Raw genomic sequence first — 22,899 nt, 5'->3', positions numbered from 1 at the left:
ATAGAGTTTCCACTTTGCTTCTCACAATAGATCATATCAATCTTATTCTCAATAAAAGTGGGTTTGATTATGTTCAGCTCCTCAAGCACAGGATGGCATGGTGGTGGGATTTCAGCATCATCTAACTTAAACAGGGAAAACTGACAAGAAAAGTTATGACTGCCATCATCTGGCAAAACAAGGAATTACTAGAAAACTGATTCTCATAGCCAATGGTGACTGACTGACGTGGCAACTAGCTTTAAATGTTTTATGGGTCACGTAGACATAAACAGCTCCAAGGCAGCTATAATGTATTTCTATGTGAACAAGCATCTACAGTATGTGTCTCAGGAAAGCTACAAGCAGATGAAAAATGCATATCTCCTAATCATGTTTCCAGTGCAACAATTTATATACATGACATATACACAAAAACAACAGCTAAAATACTGACAGATCTGCTCCAGCTAACATGCTAAACAGATATACAATCTGAGTTACGTAATGCTATTGTACATAATAACAATGCATTTCACACTAAACATTTGCTGTTTCCCTCGGGAGTCTGTAGGCCTGAGGGTCACTCTAATAATTTATTCATGGTGTTTGCAAACCTGCACATTCTACCTAGTCAATAAAGACAAAATAATTGTTTTAAAATAATGATTTGATTATCATTTTTTATGATTAATTCACAAGAGCTTATTGTTAGCATTTAGGAAATAAAAAGTTGTTTGGTAAGAGCCACAGACTAATTTATTATTGGTTCAGCCTCAGGTTGAATTCTTGACACAAACACAATTCTTTTTTCGAAAAACTCATAAATCATTTTTTCATTTGTGTCAAAAAGAGCTTTTCTAAAGAAACACAAGAGAAGTTTATGAGGTTTGCACATAAGGATAATAAAAAAGTCACCTCAAACTTCTGTCGGAGCTCGGTATTCTCATCATCTTCATCTGGAATGGGCACACTGTAGTACTCCCCCTCCTCCTGGTTTAACATTTTATACCTGCATCACAGGTAAAGAGATGGCACAAGTTATGATTGCGTATTCATCATAGCAAAAAAAGTCTGTAAAGCAATATTTATTTTTTCTCCAAATAATATTATTATATAATTGATATTCCACAGCATGTCTGCTTAACTGGCTACAGTGGTGTACAATTTTGGGAAAGATTATGTGAACAACAACATCAAATTAGTCTTTTTTTGTCACAAAAAGCTAGCTTCAGAAGGGTTATAACAGAGTGCACTACACGGCTTTGATGTTGGTTTTTAACTAACGAGACGTATCTAATAACAATGGGAAATTACTAATTAAAAAGTGACCAAACCTTTTTCCTGTCAGATACTTACATGGGTCAGTGAGAAAGAGACAAATTCTTACCATCCACACACTGGGGATTTCATGAGCTCAGACACACCAAAGGACATTGAGCCCATGAAATCATTACGGGTGGTTCTGTCCCAGTCCCACACCTCCACAGATAGCCGACGGTCCTTATCTGCTGGCCTCAGTTTACTGGAACAGACAGACAGACAGACACACACACACGGACCAGGATGAAGCATAGCATTAGTGCTCTCCTCATCATATTCTAAAGAAGGGCTTTTCAGCTACTCAGGGGCCATATTATTCAGATGAAAACTCAAGCGAGGCTAAACATTTTTTACAGTAACTATTAACTATATAACTTTCATTGTAAATATTAACATCAAAACACAAACTGAATAGCCTAAGTAGCTATTTACAGACATTCAAATAGTGAGGATTTTACAATAAAGTTTAAGGTTCACTAAAAAATTCCTAAATGAGTCTCATCTTTAGAAAAAGACTGTTAAACCATCTTCGTGTATGCAGATTTAGGCCCACATTATGAACATACAATGACACACATTGGTTAAACATTTAAAGCATAGAATATAAGCAAACGTTTCCATTCCTCATTATTGAATTTTGAAGGTGCACTAGGTAACTTTTTGTTTCTTCAAAATTAACAAAACGTAATCCAAACTGTTTTTGTCCCATCCTAAATCCCTATGGTGAGTCACTAATAGGTGTTTATATCCGGACAGCCAAATCCCTCACAATCTTCATGAAACAACTGAAAACATCTATTCTGTGAGCATATAACTGCCTCCTCATAAAAAATCAATTCCTTCATTTTTTCTGTTCTCTTATTATCCTTATCCCTTCCTGACCTAGCTTTTACTAATTTGAATGATGACTGACACCTTGTATAACAGGCACTTCTCATGTTTATTGCCATCTTACAGTAAATCGATTGTTGTATTCCTCAATTGTAAGTCGCTTTGGTTAAAAGCATCTGTCAAATGAATAAATGTAAATATCAATATAGACCTGTTGGGACGATCCCTGCCAGAGAAGCCTAATACCTGCATGACCTTCAGTTCAATGAGTCCTTTGCACAATCTGATTCTGCTTTAGTTTAGATTTAAACTACTGATTTTGTCTGGCCAGAGGAGAATGACACCCAGCTTTATATCAAGCCGATGTAAAGCTGCTTTGACACAATTTGCATTGTTAAAAGCGCTATACAAATAATATTGACTTGACTTGACCTTCACATCCATAAGCTCCAGCTACAATGTTTTTTTTTTTTTTGCATGAAGCATGCAGTTTTATTTATGAACCGATAGAGCCCTAACTGTTAGATAGTGTACCTTTAATTATTAAATTTTTATTTACGATGTCATCATCCACCTGTACAGATGCATCACTGTTTCAGTTGGCATGTTTATGATAATCTGTTCACAGTCAATTATTTGCATAAATGTATTTGAATGATAAGATGTGATTGAATGTATGCACCTAAACGGTGCTGGTCCCTGTGCTTTTCTTTGCCACCACCTATCACTTTGGCTGCTTCCCCACCATAGAAATAGCATAAGCATTCAGCCTAATTCTTTACCTAATAAGGTAGGGATGGGGGACGGAGTATAATAGCATCATATAGTACAGATCATGTCACAGAATTAAATGTGACCCTACACTGATTACACATTCAATGATTTGAACTTAGGACCTTATATCGATTTGAACATAGACCTTCTCTATGGAAGTCACTCTATAGAAAGGTTCACTCCACTATACCAACGAACAGCCATGTGGCATCTTTGAAAATCTTTCATATTTATCTGTTGGTTCTTAATTTTTAGCTGATGTGATTTGTAGGAAGATATAAATAATTTTTATTTTTAATGTTTGGTATGGTTCTTGGGGGGTTATTCATATGCGTATCTTTTTAAGGTGCGAATAGCTCTGTCCTCCTTGGAATGAAATGTATTAAATGTTTGTGCCATCAGTTGAAAATCCATCATCTAAAGCAAATTTCAGACGGCACTTAGAAGCTTTTGCATCTGAACTCTTCATATATAGCCATATATTAAAACTGATGATACAGTATACCTGTATGGAAGAGTATATTTTATAGAACAAGTAATATCATGTTGTGTAAAAATCAATAAATAATACAATGCTTATACACATGAGGTAAAACTAACACCAATGACACATTAATCCTAAATATTATCAATAAATCAATAAATAATACAATGCTTATACACATACAGTAAAACTAACACCAATGACACATTAATCCTAAATATTCTGCTGTAATAAAAAAAATGTTGCGACTCACAATGTAAATGACTCGTTCCAAGTCGGATTCAGGGAAGAACGGATGGTTTTCGTTTTCTGTTTTGTCTCATGTTTAGGGTCTGGAATCAACTTGAGTTTTACATATGGATCAGACAATCCATTCGGGTCCATTGGAATCATGTTCTTGCCTTCCCCAACTGCAACACAACATGCCAAATAAAAGATGACATAAGAGCATTAAAATAAACAAATATATATACATAAATTAAAATAAAACATAGGTAAATAATGGAGAGCAGGTAATGACTCTGAAGTCTCAGGGTAACGTAACTCCACATAAACTATGAACTGTGACATAATAATAAAGAAGTGGCTTTAAACGATAATTACTATGCAATATGAATTGACTATGAATGTTAGCAACTGGATTAAGTATCATAATCAGGGTACAAAACACTCCAGATCAGGGTCATGCTGTCAGAGCAGAAATGCAAATGTAGGTCTTTGATGCTTTTTGTTGAAATGATCTTATATGAAGGCATTCCATAACTGTTTGTCTGGTTGAGAGTGCTACTTTATATAATCACTCATGACCAAACACACACACACACACACACACCATAAGACAACACAGAAAGACCTGCTACATATTTTCTTTACTCAAACCCACAGAAAGGTTAGACTTTGAATATCTAACAACAAACAAGGCTAATGCAAACACGTGGTGTGCCACTAACATTTATAATCACTGAATAAAATGAAAAACATGGGGCACAATAAAAAAAAAAAAGATATGCATGTATAGAATAAATGAATAAATAGTGGAGGATCTGTCAAAGGACTTTAGTCTGTGAAGTAGACATTGCCAGACTACAACTCACACAGACTACATAACACACTGTCTGAAAATGCAAATATCAACATAGACTACCTCAGTCCCTGAACTGCTTATGTTTGACAGGTAGGAGGTGCTCTACACTTTAATGACCCAAAGTGTCTCTGTGTTTGCTTCTCTCTCTTTAAATTCATTCATTGAATTTAAAAGCACTTTATTGCACTGACATTACACATACAATACCACAAACCATAAATTCAAAATCCAAGAACACTAAATAGAGTGAAAATACAGCAATAAAATATAATAGCAACAATAAATCAGTTAAAAGAAAACAAACAGCAAGATAGCTATTGACAAGATATGCTTCTGACATGTAAAGATATAGTCCTTATTTCTAAGGATGTGGCATTCTAAAACTAAAACTACAACACAAACTTCATCTTATCAACATATTTTGCTTGGCACAGCTCAAACGTAGGTGTGTGAAAGTCAATTTAGACTCAAACATCCACAGCTGTGCTGATGAATTGTCTACAGGGAAACAGGGAAAACAAATCATGTACTAATACCTAAATTAAATATTACTTAAATACAGTATGAGCTAATTAGTTAAGGCATGTACTAATCAAGAACTCGAGATCTATAACTACAAAACAAGACCTATTAATTATTTTGTGAAAACTTAGACTAAAAAATTAATACATTAATTAACAAACTTGTAGTCAAGGTAGTCATTATTCACAGATGAATTTTTGTGACATACTTGAGGTTAGTTCTTGATTAGTACATGCCTTAAGTAATCATTAGTTCATATAATGCGATATTTAATTTAGGGATTAGTTATTGATTATTCACATACTGTTATGAGTATGCAGATGCATGGAAACTAATGGAGTTTCAGTCATACGTTTTAACAAATTTAGAACTTTCAGTCTATATTATGCTTCTGCTGAACATTTCTGAAGATTTCTTTCTTCTGCTGAGACTCTCAGATGAAACTAACGGTATGAAAATGGAGGGTCAGCAGTAGTAGTAGCGGTAGTATATTTTTATTTAATGCCACGTTAGCACCTTAGGCTATTTTCATGGCAAAAACTATTAAAAAATACAAGTATAACAAATACAATAAAAACCAGCAAACAAACAAACACAAGTTATATTACACAAGATTGTTTACATTAACATATGATAAAACTTTTTCTGGCAAAATTATACTAAATAACTAAGTGAGTTCACTTCATAAAAGAGTTTTCTACATACATTGAAAATGGAGGGTCAAGACGATAAACTACAAACATAATCAAGGAAAAGGGGGAAAAAAGCTTTGTGTTCTTCCCTTGGGCTACCACTGCAAAATAAACATTGCTGGCATATTTGTCCTCCTCTAAGAGTAAATAGTTCATAGCTCTCTTAAGAGAACTGCACGCTAAGGTCTTGAGCTCAGAGGCGTGATGCATGATGGATTAGATATCTTGAACATGAAAGTACAGTACACAACATGGCCAAAAGTATGTGAACATTCCCTTCTGAATAATGGCTTTGCCTATTTCAGTAATTCCAGTGGTCAAATCTTAATGCTAGATCACACAATGACATTTTATAGAATTTTGTGCTTCCAACTTTGATGCAACAGTTTGAGGAGGGTCTTTTTACAAAATGACAATGCCAGTTTCTAAACCATAAAGTTCGCGTAGAAATAAAATAGCCCTACTGAGCACCTTTGAGATGAATTGGAACAATGTGCCAGGCCTAGGGATGCGCGATATACCGGTACTGGAAAAATACCGGCATATATTATATTTCAAACGGTACGATATCATAATTTTGCTCAATTCGGTATTTCATACGTTGCAGTTGTGAAATGCACCTGTAGGTGGCAGTGCTTCCCAAATTGCTGCGCAACCGGTAAAATGTGACAACAGAACAACGCGATGGATTAAACAGATTCAACTCTATCAACGCACCCGAAATTAATAAACAAAGAGAACAGTAGAAGTCAAATATGGCATTACTTTGGATACAAAACAGATGACAAAGGTGAACGAACTTACTGCACCTGTATGCAAGCGTTGCTATAAATCATGCGTTCCCTTCCAGGAACTTCGAGCTGCGTCGGAACGCATATGGGAACGCCTTCAGCGTGACCAGGCTCTGAATATGATGTGTAATCAGTCAAACAAGGGCGAGGCGTCACGGGCGGGGGGACGTCACGACCAGCAAGTATATAAGCGTCAGCTTTCTGTCATTCAGCGAAGCGCTCTATGTGTGTCAGTCTTATTTACTGTTGTCTGTCCAGTTTAAGTGCAAGAAGCAGTAATAATGCCAAAAGCCAAGGGCAAGCTCAGGGGTGTAGCTTCCAGGCCACGTTTCAGATTGTGTGTGCATCCTTGCCCTCGTTATATTACGGAAGAGGACACACACGATTTGTGCGTGGTCTGCCTGGGTGCGGAGCACGCAGAATCGGCTCTCGAGGGAGCCGATTGCCCTCATTGTGAGCGGCTTGCACTACGTACTCTCCGCACCCGGAGGGCTCTCTTTGAGAAGGGAGCCTTCGCGAGTTCCCCGCACGGTGCCGGTCCCGCTGCTGCCGAGGCAGAGCGGCGGCTGCACTCATGGGGCTCGCAGGCTGATCTGGCTGGCGAGTGTGAGACGGGCATGTCCCTATCTCCTCCCGTATCAGCCAGATCTGGTGCCCCGCCGGCTGGGAAGCGGACTCTTCCCCAACGAGACGAGGGCTCAACGCTGCGTCTCTCTTCCTCCGAGGAGGTTGAGTTGACGAGCGTTGATGAGGTTTCGCCGCCTCTTGCACCCCAGTATGAGGAGCTATTAGAGGTGATAACTCGGGCGGTTGCTAAGCTTGACATCAGCTGGCCGCCCGAGAGAACATCTGAGCCGCAGCCCAGCCGTTTAGATGAGCGGTTTCTGCGCTCGCGGCCAGCACCTCTTCACAGGAGCCTCCCGTTTTTCCCCGATCTCCACACCGAGGTGTCGAGATCGTGGGCGAGACCGTTTTCGGCCCGTCAGTTCGTTCCTTCCTCCAGTTATTATGGGAATGTAAGGGGGTTGAATGAGCACGGGTATAAGGCGATGCCGCCGGTCGAGCAGACGCTTGCGAGCTATCTGTCTCCGTCCACGGCATCGCCCCTAAAGGCTCCTGTGCTGCCCACTAAGCCTCTGCGTATGATATCTTCCTTAGTGGGCAGAGGGTATGCGGCAGCAGGTCAGGCTGGTGCGTGTCTGCACACTATGTCAGTGTTGCAGGCATACCAGGCTGAGCTGCTGAGAGAGCTGGATGAGAGCGGGGATGTGAGAGGAGATGACATATTAGAACTCAGGAGAACCGCCGATCTCGCCCTCCGTGACACCAAAGAGTCGGCCCGCGCTATCGGCCGCTCTATGGCAGCTTTGGTGGCGGCGGAGAGGCATTTGTGGCTGACCCTGTCCGATATGAAAACAGTTAAGGACAGGGTCTGCCTCCTGGACGCACCGCTGCAGCCTTCTGGCCTGTTTGACGATGCAGTACATTCCGCCATCGGCAGGTTCCAGCTTGCACCGCGGCACTCGGTGACCACTTCACCTCGGTGCCCTCCAGGGACTTGTCTGCTGACCCTGCCGCTGTTCCAGGGCACAGCCGGTCCCAGCGAGTATATTTCTCAGGTTTGTCCGCCCGGCAGCGCGGAGCCGAGAAACTCGCCCCAGCAGCCAGGCCACGTGCCTCCTTCCGGTGCACCGCTTCGAGACAGCGGTCTGGCTGCACCAGAGGTCAGTCTTGAGAGACTGATTCCCTTAGTAGATAATTTGACAGCCTGGCAGCGGCTGCCGAATGTGTCTCCTTGGGTCCTGCAGACCGTAGCGAAAGGCTATCGTATTCAGTTCGGCGGGCCACCCCCGCCGTTCTGCGGGGTTGTTATGACTGCGGTCCGCCCCGAGCAGGCTCTGGTTTTGGAACAGGAAGTCGGTACTTTGCTGAGGAAGGAAGACATCGAGTTGGTTCCTCCTCACGAGACCCAGTCCGGTTTCTACAGCCGGTACTTCATTGTTCCAAAGAAGGATGGGAGGCTGAGGCCCATACTGGATCTGCGTCTACTGAACCGCTCAGTCAGAAAGCTGAAGTTCAGGATGCTTACTATCGTGGCTCAAATCAGGTCCGAGGACTGGTTTGTCACGATAGATATCAAAGACGCATATTTCCATGTTTCCATCCTTCCTTCTCACAGGAAGTTCCTGAGGTTCGCCTTTGAGGGCAAAGCGTACCAATATCGGGTTCTTCCCTTCGGCCTAGCACTTTCACCCCGCACTTTCACCAAGTGTGTGGATGCGGCACTGGCCCCGTTGTGGCTTCAGGGCATCTGCATACTGAATTATATCGACGATTGGTTGATCCTCGCTCAATTAGAGCAGTTGGCAGTTCGGCATCGAGATGTCGTTCTCGCCCACATGAAAGATCTGGGGTTGAGACTGAACGCCAAGAAAAGTGTGCTTTCTCCGGCTCTGAAAACCACTTACCTAGGTGTGGTGTGGGATTCGACCACGATGCAGGCACGATTGTCCCCTGCTCGGATCGAGTCGATCCTCACTACAGTCAAGAGAGTGCGAGAAGGCCAGTCACTCACTGTCAAGCAGTTTCATAGACTGCTTGGGCTCATGGCAGCGTGATACCTTCTGGCCTGCTGTACATGAGACCCCTACAGTGGTGGCTCAAGACCAAGGGGGTCTCCCTGAGGGGAAACTCGCTCCGCGCTGTCAAAGTGTCACGCCGTTGTGTCCGTGCCTTAGACATGTGGAGGGATCCTTGGTTCTTGTCCCAGGGGCCGGTGTTGGGAGCTCCTTGTCGCCGCATCTCGCTAGCGACGGATGCTTCCCTCACCGGTTGGGGTGCGGTCATGAGTGGCCACCCTGCCCGCGGTCTGTGGAGTGGTCGCCACCTGACGTGGCATATCAACTGGCTAGAGATGTTAGCGGTGTTCCGTGCACTCAAGCACTTCCTCCCGGACCTGAGAGATCACCACGTGCTGGTGCGCACCGACAGCACGGCAGTGGTCTCTTACATCAACCACCAAGGAGGTCTGTGGTCGCGCCCCTTGTACAAGCTGGCACACCAGATCCTTGTGTGGTCCCAGGGCAAGCTCTTATCCCTGAGAGCTATGCACATACCTGGGCATCTCAATGTGGGAGCAGACATCCTGTCGAGGCAGGGGCCGAGGCCCGGGGAATGGATGCTTCACCCCGAGGTGGTGAAGCAGATTTGGGGTATTTTCGGCCAGGTCCAGGTGGACCTCTTTGCGACTCGAGAGTCAGCACAATGTCCTCTCTGGTTCTCGCTAACCCCTCCAACTCCTCTGGGACTGGACGCTATGGTACAGACGTGGCCGAGGCTTCGTCTGTACGCCTTTCCCCGATCGCTCTGCTCCCGGGAGTTCTGGCGAGAGGGCGCCGGGACGAGATCAGTCTACTGTTAGTAGCACCGTTCTGGCCGGGCCGAGAATGGTTCTCGGACCTGATATCTCTCCTCGACGGCACTCCGTGGGAAGTGTCCGTCAGGAGGGACCTCCTCTCACAGGCTCGGAGTTATGGAAGCTGTGGGTGTGGCCCCTGAGGGGGCACAGCTCATAGCTTCCGGTCTGTCAACCGAGGTTGTCGAGACCATCCTCCAATCCAGAGCTCCCTCTACGAGGAAACTGTACGCCTTGAAGTGGAGGCTCTTCACTTCTTGGTGCGGGGACCGCCAGCTCGACCCAGTCAACTGGCCCGTTGGTGCAGTACTGGAGTTCCTGCAGGCCCGTTTCTCTGCAGGGGTAACCCAATCCACTGTTAAGGTCTACGTGGCAGCCATTTCGTCATACCACGCCCTTATCGGTGGCCAGTCAGTGGGTAGACACCCCCTAGTTACACGTTTCCTCCACGGTGCGCTGAGGCTGAGGCCTCCGGTACGATCTCGCGTCCCTACGTGGGATCTGGCTGTGGTTCTGGAGGCTCTGTGCAATGCACCTTTCGAGCCCATTCAGGAGATAACTGAGAGACTCCTTACTATCAAGACCGTCTTCCTATTGGCTATCACCTCTCTGAGGAGGGTGGGTGACCTTCAGGCCCTGACAACGGCCTCTATTCACTTTGCGCCCGGTTCGGCGAAAGTATTCCTCTACCCCCGCGTGGGGTATGTTCCGAAGGTCCCGTCGGTCGTTCCACAGCCGGTCGTACTGCAGGCCTTCTGTCCTCCTCCCTTCGGGGAGCCAGATCAGGAGAAGCACAACCGTATGTGTCCAGTGCGAGCACTGGACGCATACATCCACAGGTCCTCCCTGTGGAGAAAGTCGGACCAGCTGCTCGTGTGCTATGGTCCGCCTAAGAGGGGCCTTCCTGCTACGAAGCCCACTCTTAGCAGGTGGATAGTGGATGCCATTTCTTTGGCATACGAGGCCTCTGGGCTCCCCCCGCCGGTGGGAGTCAGAGCGCACTCAACCCGAGGTGTGGCGCCCTCCAAGGCCTTCTGGGCAGGTGTTCCTATGCAGGACATCTGCAACGCAGCTGGGTGGTCCACGCCCTTGACTTTCGTTAGGTTCTATGACCTCGACATCCGAGCCACCCCCGGCTCCTCTGTCCTTTCATCCTGACACCAGGCAGGGACTTGTCAGTCTGGCGGCGTTGGTATCTCGTTCCCATATGCGTTCCGACGCAGCTCGAAGTTCCTGGAAGGGAACGTCTCAGGTTACGTATGTAACCATGGTTCCCTGAAGGGAACGAGACGCTGCGTCGCGTAGCCACACTTCCGGCATCCCTGCCAGCGCTTGCTTCATGACTTGAAGCTGACGCCGGCTCCGCCGCACGTGCTTATATACTTCCTGGCCCGTGACGGCTCGCCTTTGTTTGACTGATTACACATCATATTCAGAGCCTGGTCACGCTGAAGGCGTTCCCATATGGGTTCCGACGCAGCGTCTCGTTCCCTTCAGGGAACCATGGTTACATACTAACCTGAGACGTTTCCACATAGACAACACATCAAACATTTTTAAGCACTTGTTGCTTGCTCATCCTGATATTTTCAGGTGAGTGCATCATTCATAAATTCAGATTTAATTTGAACTTTTATTTACAACTGATCAACGCACATACAGATGTAATACAGTAGGATCAAACGTGCATGTGAGACACGCTAGAACCAGTGAAGTTTTGGTCACGTAATATATACACTTGCATTTCATACAATCGAATATTAATTGGATTTGAATTGAGCAATAATTTTGCTATATTCATTTTAGTATCAATGATATGAAGGGAATATTTCTGCCGTGCTGTCGACCGCTAATAAGAAGCAGCAGAGAGAGTGAGATTTATATTTAATGCTTTTTCTTTGGCTGAGTCTGAAATCTGAAAACAATCTGAGAGAGAGAGAGAAATAATAATGTGATTTTGAATATTACTTTGACTGTTAGAATAACACTTTACAATAAAGCAATATTTATTGCCTTAATTGCGCAACTTCAGTTGTATTTTTTTTCTTCAAAACTCAGTCAAAATGTAACCTATGTTCCCGGTAGGTCAGACATTTTGTTTGCACTATTTGAATATATTTTCATCTTATTACTTCAGTTAGCCTATTTTTTTTTTTTCTCCAACATCAAAATGTAACCTATGTTCCCTGTAGGTTTTTTGTTAGTTTGATACAAAGTTATTAAGATATGAATCTGTTTTTATTATTATTATTATTATATTTAATAAAACTGTTCTAAATTCACTTATATTTCGAGGCTGGTTATTTGTCATCTATGGTATCGATTTAGTATCGATACCGAGCTATTACATTCTGGTATCGTACCGAAGCCAAAATTATGGTATCGAACCATCCCTAGCCAGGCCCCATCACTAAACACATCAACGAAAGTGTCTGACCTCCCTGTAACCTTGTATCATGTTCACAATCTAATTTCAAAAGCATTGAAACAGTCATGCTTTCATAACAACTTCCAGTCTTCTTGAAAGCCTTTCTGGTAGATGTTGTACAAGGATTTGCTGCCATTCAGCAACAAGAGCATCAGTGAGGTCAAGCACTGATGTTTGCATTTCCCATTTCAATTTATGCCAAAGATGTTCAGTGGGCTTCAGGTCTGGGCTTTGTTCAGTCAATTCCTTCCACACCAGAATCGGTAAAGCATTTCTACGGTATATGAGCCCCAGTGAGCTTTGGCACACCATTACTCTGATGCCAGATTAACTGTTGTCCTTCCTTGCAACACTTGTGGTAGATCCTAACCACTACATACAGGAAACACCCAATAGGATTTGCCGTTTTGGAGATGCTTTGACCCAGTCGTCTAGCCATCACTATCTTGTCTCTTGTCTTATTGCTTTTGAATTTTCCCTGCTTCCAACAAATGAAATTCAAGAATCGACTGTTCACTTGCTGTCTAATATATCTGATATATTCAATATAATCAATGTTATTCTCTTCATCAGTGGTGTCAGTGGTTTTAAATTTATGGCTGATCTGTGTATAGGGACATTGCCATACTGGAATAGAACTGATAATATTAATGGTAACACTTTGGTAATGCATTAATTAACATGAACTAACAATGAACAATATATTTTTTTACAGCATTAATCTTTATTAATGTTAGTCAATTAGTTAATGTTCATGTTAGTTTACAGTGCATTAACTAATGTTAACGGTTGCACTTTATTTTACAGTACGTGTACTTACATGTATTTACAGTGTATCTATCTAAGAAAGTACTGGTAATATAAGGTAACTACATGGGGTAGGGTCAGGTTTAGGGGTAGGTTAAGGGTAAGTACCTAGTTATTGTAATTACTAAAATAAGAACATAGTATGTACATGAGTAACAGAACTGAAAAATAAAGTGCTACCATGCTAACAGATACAACTTTTGATCTTAAAAATTGTATCATTAAATGTTGAGATTAACATTAAATAAGATAAATAAATTCTGAAGAAGTATTGTTAATTTGCATTTCATTTTAACTAATGCTAGCAAATGAAAACTGAAAAGTGTTACCACATTTGACGCAATCAGATATTTCCTCAGTTTTTCTAAACTTAATCCATGAATTCTCAGTTTTTTTTTGACTGGTTACTGTACATGTTTTCATGAACACTTAAAATTAAAACTCAAGCAAAGAAAGAGTTAACACGCGCACGCACACACACACACACACACACACACACACACACACACACACACGTGTATACATGTATTTCTAGCAGAACAAGTCACCTTTATTTCTATAGTGCTTTATTCAATACAGACTGTGTCAAAGAAGCAACAAGGTCTGCTTGTATAAATATGTTTCTTATATCTGGTCACTCCTTCTCACCTCTCCAAAAGCTTTACATGGTATATAATAGAGCAGCTGTTTAATTATGTGACATTTGGCATAAAAAATTGTTACAGATATAACACACACATGCATGTACATGCACATACTCATAAGCACATATGTGTATGCCAACAAGCAAACAAAGCCCTCTATTAGTGCACTCGTGCATGCGTGCACACTCACACAGTGAGTGTGAATGCAGCCTGTGATCTATTCTTGAACTCATCAGTCTGACATTCTCTGCTAATGGCATTTTCTTCCTCAACCAGTGAACATCACACAGACTAAATCACACTGCAACAGTGTGTGTGTGTGCAGTTAGCTGGCACGTTGTAATCAGGCTGATTGTGCAGGTGCAGCTCCAGCACTCCAGACTCTGAATGTGTGGATCTGAAGACTGGGGCCTTCAGGCTCTTCTAAAAGCAATGCTATAATACAGGGGATCAGCTCAGCTGTACAAATGCTATACATATAAAATGTAATGTTTTAAGGTTAATATACTGGTGACAACACAACACAGAGTATCAGGGTAGCAGCATTTGGAATTTCTCTGAAAAAAACAGAATACACAGAACATCTACAACGACACTAATGGTGCATTCAAGTCATGTCGGATACATCGTATTTACGTGTTGAATGCACATGAACGCAACCACAAAGTAGTTTTTACGAGTGGGAAACTCAAAAAAAAAATTTTAAGCCCAGAGTTTCCGAGTTGTGGGCGTATCAGTGAAAAAAACGTGTCGGATGCAATGGACGCAGCCAAAGACTGTAGTTATGCAGCGTCTGTATTGACGCTGAAACTAATAAAATATTATTTTTTTTAGGTAATGCACAATAAAACTAAGTTACATATACAAAATATTATATTATTGTATAACTACCTTAGAATGTATAATGATTCATTTACATCACTCATAAATTGAATAAAAAGAGAAAAAAAGCAAAAACACAATGATGCACATTCTTTATTCTGATTTTGTAGATATAGAGTTAAAAAAAATCATTGAATTTTATGTAGAAAACTAAAATTGCCATCTTGTTCCGACCAAAGTGACTTGAATGCACCCTACATCGTAATGACGACTTGTCAACTCGTAAGTACGAATGTCCCAGGAGGACTTGAATGCAACATAACCTCAGCTTTAAATGGCACAACTGACCGCCCACTGTCTGCTCACTGACGGACTGATTCACATTGCTGATTGGCATGCTTTAACAACATCCATGGAACAGTTTATATATATGTTAGGGTGACCATACGTGCCATTTTTCCCCAACACCTAGCCAGAATTTGTTTTGGCTTTGTTTTTGTGTTTTCAAACTTGCTGAAGGTAATGATCGAACAGTTTTTTGACCAATAACATGCAGGCATTGTATATAATGGACCAATCATGGTATGTGAGAAGGTGGGATCTATGGTCAAAGCGATGTAAATATGCGTACATAGTCTTGTGTTTAACTTAAAGTGGCATGGCTCAGACGATCAGTGTTTGACATCAAAGTACCTCAATAGCATTTTGAAAGCATAAGGAACCATCTGTATGGTACTTTGATGTCATAAACCAATAGGTTTATGCACACACAAACAAAGCCAAAACCTAGATATTTTAGGCAATATAGAAATCCTGGCCAGGATGCTTCCGGGAAAAATGGCACATATGGTCACCCTAATATATGTGCTGTGGATGTTGCTTATATGTAATGATGATAAATGTAATGACGATGCATGGCCATTGCTGCAACCAGTAGAATTTTTCCCACCCTCTAACAATGTGTTGTATTTACTGTATATGTGAATGAATTTAGATCATTTTAAATTAATTACATCACATTCCTCCAAGTGGTGTGACTTCACAATAAGAGGCTCAAACTAAAAAATTAAATAAAATATCGTACATTGATTATAAAGGGGACAAGGAAATTATTAATTATTATTCTGTAATGATCTTTATGTTTTGACATAATTATTATATGCAGAAAAAAACCTCTCAACTGAAGTACAAGCACATTTGTGGCAAATGCACTGTGAATATGAAATATATTATTTTAACTGTAATATAGTGTGCACAATTAATGTTTACATTATATATGATTATTTTCCATGTCTTTTATCTTAACTGTTACAGCTCATTTGGTTTCTATTCATATTTTTGACTAAGATTTTTGCTTTTCTATGTTATCTTTATGATGTCCCAAATTATGACGCATTCCTAAACAGCACAAAGTATAATGAAAGCAAAGCATGCACAAACAAAAGAATACAACTCTATTGGGACAGAACAGGTACAACTGGATTTAGAAACCATAGTAACACAATGTAAAGAGATGCATTTTCAAGCTGAGTTTTGAATTCAAAAGGTAAAGAGGTCATGGAGAGATTGTGTGAGAGAATTACAAAGATGTCAACTTGAACACCATCAGCATTATCAGACAGTTCATGGTACATTTGAATTTTAAAAAACATTACAAGACATTTGGCTAACAATATATTTTATCTGCTTTGAGGAATTTGCTGGTCCTTCAAATCTTAACATTGTGAAAGGAATGGGGCAGAGAGTTTGGAACTAATGTCCAGTTGACATTGAAAAAAGTTAACGTTTGTTTATAATCAGCAAAGCCCTGAAAGTTGAGGGTGTGCTGGTAAAAGATGTGACTAAGTGGAAGCATATAGTAAATAAAGTGCAGTGGACCAAATACAGAACCATGAAGGACACCTTGGGAAACAGATATGGAACAACATTTACATGCAGTGGCGGATCTAGGATTTTTTAGAAGCAGGGGCCACAATTTACAGAAAGGGGCAAAGTTTACTGTTCAAGTCTTTGGAACTTTAACCCTCTGGGGTCGGCTGTATCGCCGGCGATACCAACTCGGTTTTTTTAAGATAAGTGCAAAAGACACTAAAAGTACTCTGTTGATTTTGGTCACACAAATAAGTGTTATACATCAATCGAAACTGTTAAGTGTCTACTTTTTTTTTCAGTACACTCACGATTACAACAAAACTTTGTGGTTTTGGAAAAAAAATGAAAACCAACAGGATGCGCTCTCTGTCTTCTCCGTCTCCGCGATATATTTATAGTAACGCGTCACTAAAATGAAGTGTAACTCAGCAAATACTCAACACAGAAACATTAGAGTTATCTCTATAGAAAGCCTGAAATGTCTGCTTTCAAATGAAGTAAGTGTTATCGAAAACAAATGTTCTGTGATAAAGTAATCAGTATGAAACCGACACCATGTTCAGTCAACTTTGTAAAGCAAAGTTCAACAGCATTAAGTTAAATGGCGCAAATTGTATTATTCAATTGAACTGTGCACATTCGTGTGCATTATGCACTTGCGCCGTCTATGCAATAAATGCACTTCCTTGAATGAGTGGTGTTTTGAAACATCTGTTAATGTCAATGATGCAGGGGTGCCCAAAATTAAAATTTTAAATCAGTCAGGGCTATGCACATGTACCTTCATATTTACAAGTAAAGCCTATTAAGATGCGGTACACAGGTTGAATTTCGAACGATTTAACGCTAACGTAAATCAGCGATGGGTGACAGGACAGGGGCACTTCAGAGGCCAATCAGATTTCAGCTGGGGCCAGTGCCCCTCTGGCCCCACCCCTACCCCTAGATCCGCCAGTGTTTACATGTTTTGCACTGTTGCACCATTGGTCATGAAAAACATGGAAACTTACCTGTGACATGCATTTTGTCTCCTATCACCTCAATCTTCAAGTAAATACGTCCTCGTTTCTCTGTGTGATCCATTCCACAAAGGCTTGGCACATTCATCACACACTGCTTATGAACGTTCATATCACAGGCTGTGAACACACACACATTTGCATAAAGCAGGAGTTCCCTGATTTCAGATTGACTTAATGAAAATAATACCTTGAACATAATATTTTAACATAATAGTAACATATAATATTACAATAGTTAATCAAATGATTACATAGAATAGTACCAAATAACCACTGACCCTAGAACCACCCCTCGGCAAAAATAGTTTAGTATGGTACTTACAGTCACATTTCATCCCTTGGTGTATGAGTCCATACAGAAGAGATCCACAGTGGTCACAGAATGTGGGACTGCCATAGGTGTGGATCTTAAACTTGTGCTTGCTTCTAGGGTCCTACACAGATGAAACGATTCAAAAGAAAGAGAGAGAACAGGTCAGGAGATTGAGTCTGAGAAAAACCAAAAGGCAGGAACAGGAGACTGAAGCACAACAAAATTTTCTCTATGCCTCTTTAACATGAAATAAATTTTTCTTTATGAATTTTAAAATCTCATGAATCCTTTAACGTTCAAAATTCAATTAATCTGGGTCAAAATGGTATAGATTCCATGGTGATTAACTTCATCATGCCATGTGATGCCAAGTTCATCAACTTGTGATGTCATGCTGTGACACTGGCCTCTATAATTGTGTGAATTGCACCCTGTCTACACCAAACATGAGTGAAGTGGTGTATTAACAGCAAATATACCTGCAGAGTCACCAACAGTAACTAGATAAACCATTCTATTTTTGATGTACTACACTGCTTCCGACAACATGACAAATGGATTTGGAACATCTGCTGGAAGGTTGGAATGTGACACGTTCAGTGTTGAACAGACTCAAGTTGCAGAGGGGCATCACATAAGCAAATGCATCTGGTATAATCTGGGTATAAGGGTCAAAATGCCAGGACTGAATTCTACTATTCAATCGTTTTGGAGACAAAAAACAAGACATTTCCTTTGAGACAGGCTCATATTTTTCTATATAATTATAAAATCAAGGCAAACATTAGTCAAGCCAGATATCATCTGTAGTTATGTAATTAAAAACAAACACTGACATCCTGAAGGAAAATATAGAGGCTGCTTCCAAAGGACTAATATTACCTGACATTATCAAGAGCAACTTTTATGATTTCTTTTTTTTTTTGGAGCTTGAGAACCTTTCTATGGAAGCCCGTTTCCGCCACTGAATAGAAAATTTAAAAGGTAATTTCGTCTTTTTATCTAACAATTTTAACTTTTTTAATTGCAATTGCGAGTTAAAAAGTAATAATTGTGAGATATAAACTCGCAATTCTGATAAAGTCAGAACTGCGAGTTTTTATCACGCAATTCTGAGAAAAAAAGTCAGAATACCTTTTTAATAAAGGTAAACTCACAATTCTGACTTTTTTTCTCAGAATTACGAGTTTGTATCTCGCAATTCTGACAATTTTTTCTCGCAATTGTGAGTGTTACGGTTACGCTCCACGAAGGACTGCAGGAACCAGCGGGTAAGTAGAAAACAGAATCTTTAATAACACAAGAGTTTCAGGATTCAATAAATCATTCTATAAACAACGTAAGCATAACTTTAAGACTTGACAAAGACATAAGGAGAACTGAGGATTTATAAAGACCGGGGAACACAGGAGCAAACTAGACAATTAACACAAAACAGGACTAAACGATGATTACTAATTAACTAAACCAGAACAGGAAGAACCAAATAAGGGCAAAAGGAGACTAAACAGAAACAGACACGTAACAGTGAGATATAAACTTGCAATTGCGAGTTGTAAAGTAATAGTAACGCATTACATGTAATCTGGATTATGTAATCAGACTACAAAAATTGGTTACATTTTATTTTAAGATGTAATTTAAGATGTAACGGTGTAATTATACATTTAAGTCCTGAGTAATATTAATTAACTACATGTACTTACTATATTGTTAGGGTTAGGATTAGGGTTTGTTTTAGGGTTACTTGTAATTATGCATAATTTATTGTTACTATAATAGTAAGTACATGTTACATGTAACAATGACAATAATAAAGTGTTACCCAAAAATAAAGTGCTTGCAATTAAATTAAATTACAATTTAAAATACTCTGAATCAGACAATAGTTATTTTGTTATTGATTACATATAAGTCATACAATAACAATAAATTATTCATAATTTATTGATTCTCCTTAATTTTTCTTTTACATCTATTACATTTCATTTTCTATTATAGCCTACCATTTATACACATTCAGAAAGTCGTCCAGTTTTGTGGGCATTCACACAAAGATTAGTTACTAGTCCGGAGGCTATAATTACACAGAAAATTGAGAGGCCACACGGCATTTGACCACTGAAATTACAAAAATATTTCAATGTTTTCTCAGCATTTCACAACTGCATCAACTATTGACAAACACATTCTTATTTATTTGAGTTATCACTCAGTAGGTTTAACCATGTATGTCTTAGGAAGGCTTTCAGACACATCAAAATGCACAAATTCACATTATTTCTTTTTTAAATGTAATGCACAAACTTGTTTGTCAGCCGAACCTCTTTCACCATATATATACATTTCAATCGTGACAACGCTCAGAAGATTTTAGCATTGTGATGGATATTACAATGTTAATGTATTTGGTCTTCGCGGAATAGATCTGCTGCCGCTGCTGCTGTTGGTTATTGCTGTAGTTGTAGATTATCGCTGCTGCTGCTGCAAGCAAGTACAGGAACTTGCTACTGCTAATGCATATGGCAATACGGTGCTGTGAGTATTTAAGATATTCTGCTGCTGCACAAATAGCATATAAAATAACCCATAGCAGATCTATAAAGGCGGAGCTGGGGACGGTGGAGGGTTTCAGAGAAACTTAAAAAATCTCAAATGAATGCTAGTCAGCCATATAAATACAAGGCAGTAAGCTCATTGGCTGCATATGCAACATGAACCAATCAGTTGTGCCAAGTAACTCTCTGAATATCATCAGTTACATTAACCACCTGTCAGCCTGCGCCATCTAGGTGTCACGAATCTGGTCCATGCTCTCCTGGTTTACCACCACCAGAGGTCACCCGTTCACCACATTGACTATTTTCACTCACAAGCACATTGGACTCCATTTCCCACCATCCATTGCACTCCCTAATCACGCACAGCTGTTCTCAATTATCACACCCACACCTGATCACCATTTCACAATCACCACCACTCACTACTTAAGCCTGGTACTTGCTCTTGCTCAGGGCCGAGTATTGTTAGCGTATATCACTCGCATAGCGATAGCTACTCTACAGAGCCATTATCCTAGTCCTAGTCTTGCCTTGTTTTCCTGCCGTGTCTGACCCTGCCCGTGTTTCCTGGATTAACCCTTCGCCTTGCCGTTTGGACTCTGTTTGCTCCCCGTTTGGATTATTGCTTTCGACTCTGGATTATCTCTCTGCCTTGCCCCTTTGGATACTGTTCGCTGATCGTTGACCCACGCTTGCTCCACGGATTGCTGTGTCTTGCCCTTGCCATACCTGTTTGCCACTGTCTGACCCTGCCTGTTTCTGACCATGTTTAATAATAAAGCTTTGCATATGGATCCGCATGTCTCACGTCTCGTCAGCCCCGTAACACTAGGAGTTTCATGACTGAACTATACATATTTGAAGTACCCCTGAGATTTTAAGGTAACTAGTTAATAATTAGCTTAAGTATTACATTGCATGTTCACAGTTCTCTGGCTTTGGTTGGTGGTCACATGACATGCAGGTAAACAAATAACAAATGTTTTATTTTGATTGATGTTATTTTAAGAAGATTTATTTTAATTTTAAATTGTTATGATTTAATTAATAATTTGTTTTTCATTAAACTCACAACCCCCCTGCAGTTCCTTCATAAACCCCAGTTTGGGAAATCTTGACGTAATGTTGTCAGTAACAACAAATGGAATTTTCTTTTTCTTTGCATATTTATATAAATTTGGTACAAGATCATCCTATTTAAATCAATGTGATAAGCGTGTTAGGTGAAATCTTAAAGTAATCAAAAAGTAATTTCATGTCATATGAGAGAATGAGAGAATTCATTCATTCATACACTCATTTTAATAATTTGGGCTCAGTAATGGACTACAATTTGTAAGTAGACTTAAAATGTAAATCATACAGGTTTAGAAAGTGATGAAGGTGAGTAAATGACAGAATTATTAGGAAACACTTTATTTTATGGTGTCCTTGTTACACGTGACATGTACTTACTATTATAATAACAATTAATTATGCATAATTACATGCAAGTAAACCTTAGCCAAACCTAATCCTAACCCTAACCATATAGTAAGTAGATGTAGTTAATTAATATAACTCAGAATTTAAATGTACTGTATACTGTAATTACACTGTAACAAGGAAACCTTAAAATAACTGTAACCAATTATTATTTTTACTATAAAAAAGTCTGCATATGTTTTTGTATTCTTCTATTAACTAAAGATTACTTTCTTTTTGTACTTTTGAGAGACAATACAACATATGAAAGCAATTAAAACTATCAAATCAGCTTGAAATTCATGTCATTTAGTCAGTTTAGTCGTAGTTAGACAACATAACTTTGGCAATATTAAGGATACTAGTGACTGAAAGCTGGGAATCAGGACAAAATAATGACACCATATGGCATATTATATAAGGGCACATAAAATATGATGCATTTTATGTCATATTCTCTACCTTTGTAAAATGCCTTGAAAAAAGTTGTGGCACATTAAAGATTGTGGCTCACTAGCATTCACCAAAAACAAACGCATTTGCTTTAATATGCCACTGCTATGATTTTTTTCCAGATATTTTACAAAGGCAGAAAATGTATCCTACAGAGGATAAATAAGTGAATGTTTTGTTTGCCTTAAATCCTCAGCAATGATCAGTTTTAATATCGTTGCTTACACTGTTCCCAACACATTATGAAGATGAAAGGACAATTCAAGGTCTAATCAAACGAGGTAAGATTAGTTTTATTTCAGAGGCCTGACCACAGCCAAACATTAAAGACACTCCCTCCCTTCAGAAAAACATCCATTATTAAAAATGCGTGAATAATTCATGAATGGTTAAATATAATTAGCTATAATGGCTTACTACAACATTTAACACTTGCATTAAAATGATCCAATAAGGCCATTAAAATCCCACTAAAATCAAAATAGCCATTAAAAATCTAGTAGTATGAAAGCCTCGTGCCTGCTGAAATGAATGTGCTTTCTCCACATCATCTACGTTGCAGACAGGAGGACAAAATACAAAGTTTAAGTTCTGTCATCAGTAATGGCCTAGATCCAC

At 40.1% G+C, this 22,899-nt stretch overlaps 1 protein-coding gene across 1 annotated transcript in view; it reads right to left on the bottom strand.

Moving 5' to 3' along the window:
- The window catches only part of LOC306878683 (protein kinase C alpha type-like), a 155,244-nt gene that overhangs the window by 33,908 nt on the left and 98,437 nt on the right, over positions 1 to 22,899 (bottom strand). The window contains exons 4-8 of the mRNA XM_079431167.1: positions 17,813 to 17,924; positions 17,479 to 17,607; positions 3,645 to 3,801; positions 1,370 to 1,504; positions 898 to 991 (exon numbers count right to left, since the gene is read on the bottom strand). Coding sequence (XP_079287293.1) covers positions 898 to 991; positions 1,370 to 1,504; positions 3,645 to 3,801; positions 17,479 to 17,607; positions 17,813 to 17,924 — 627 coding nt within the window. The remainder of the gene's footprint in view (positions 1 to 897; positions 992 to 1,369; positions 1,505 to 3,644; positions 3,802 to 17,478; positions 17,608 to 17,812; positions 17,925 to 22,899) is intronic.

The sequence above is a fragment of the Barbus barbus genome (assembly GCF_936440315.1).
Source record: "Barbus barbus genome assembly, chromosome: 13".
In the NCBI taxonomy this organism is placed as follows: Eukaryota; Metazoa; Chordata; class Actinopteri; order Cypriniformes; family Cyprinidae; genus Barbus; species Barbus barbus.
The sequence above is the reverse complement of the archived record's forward strand: the minus strand, read 5'-3'. Positions and strand labels throughout refer to the sequence as shown.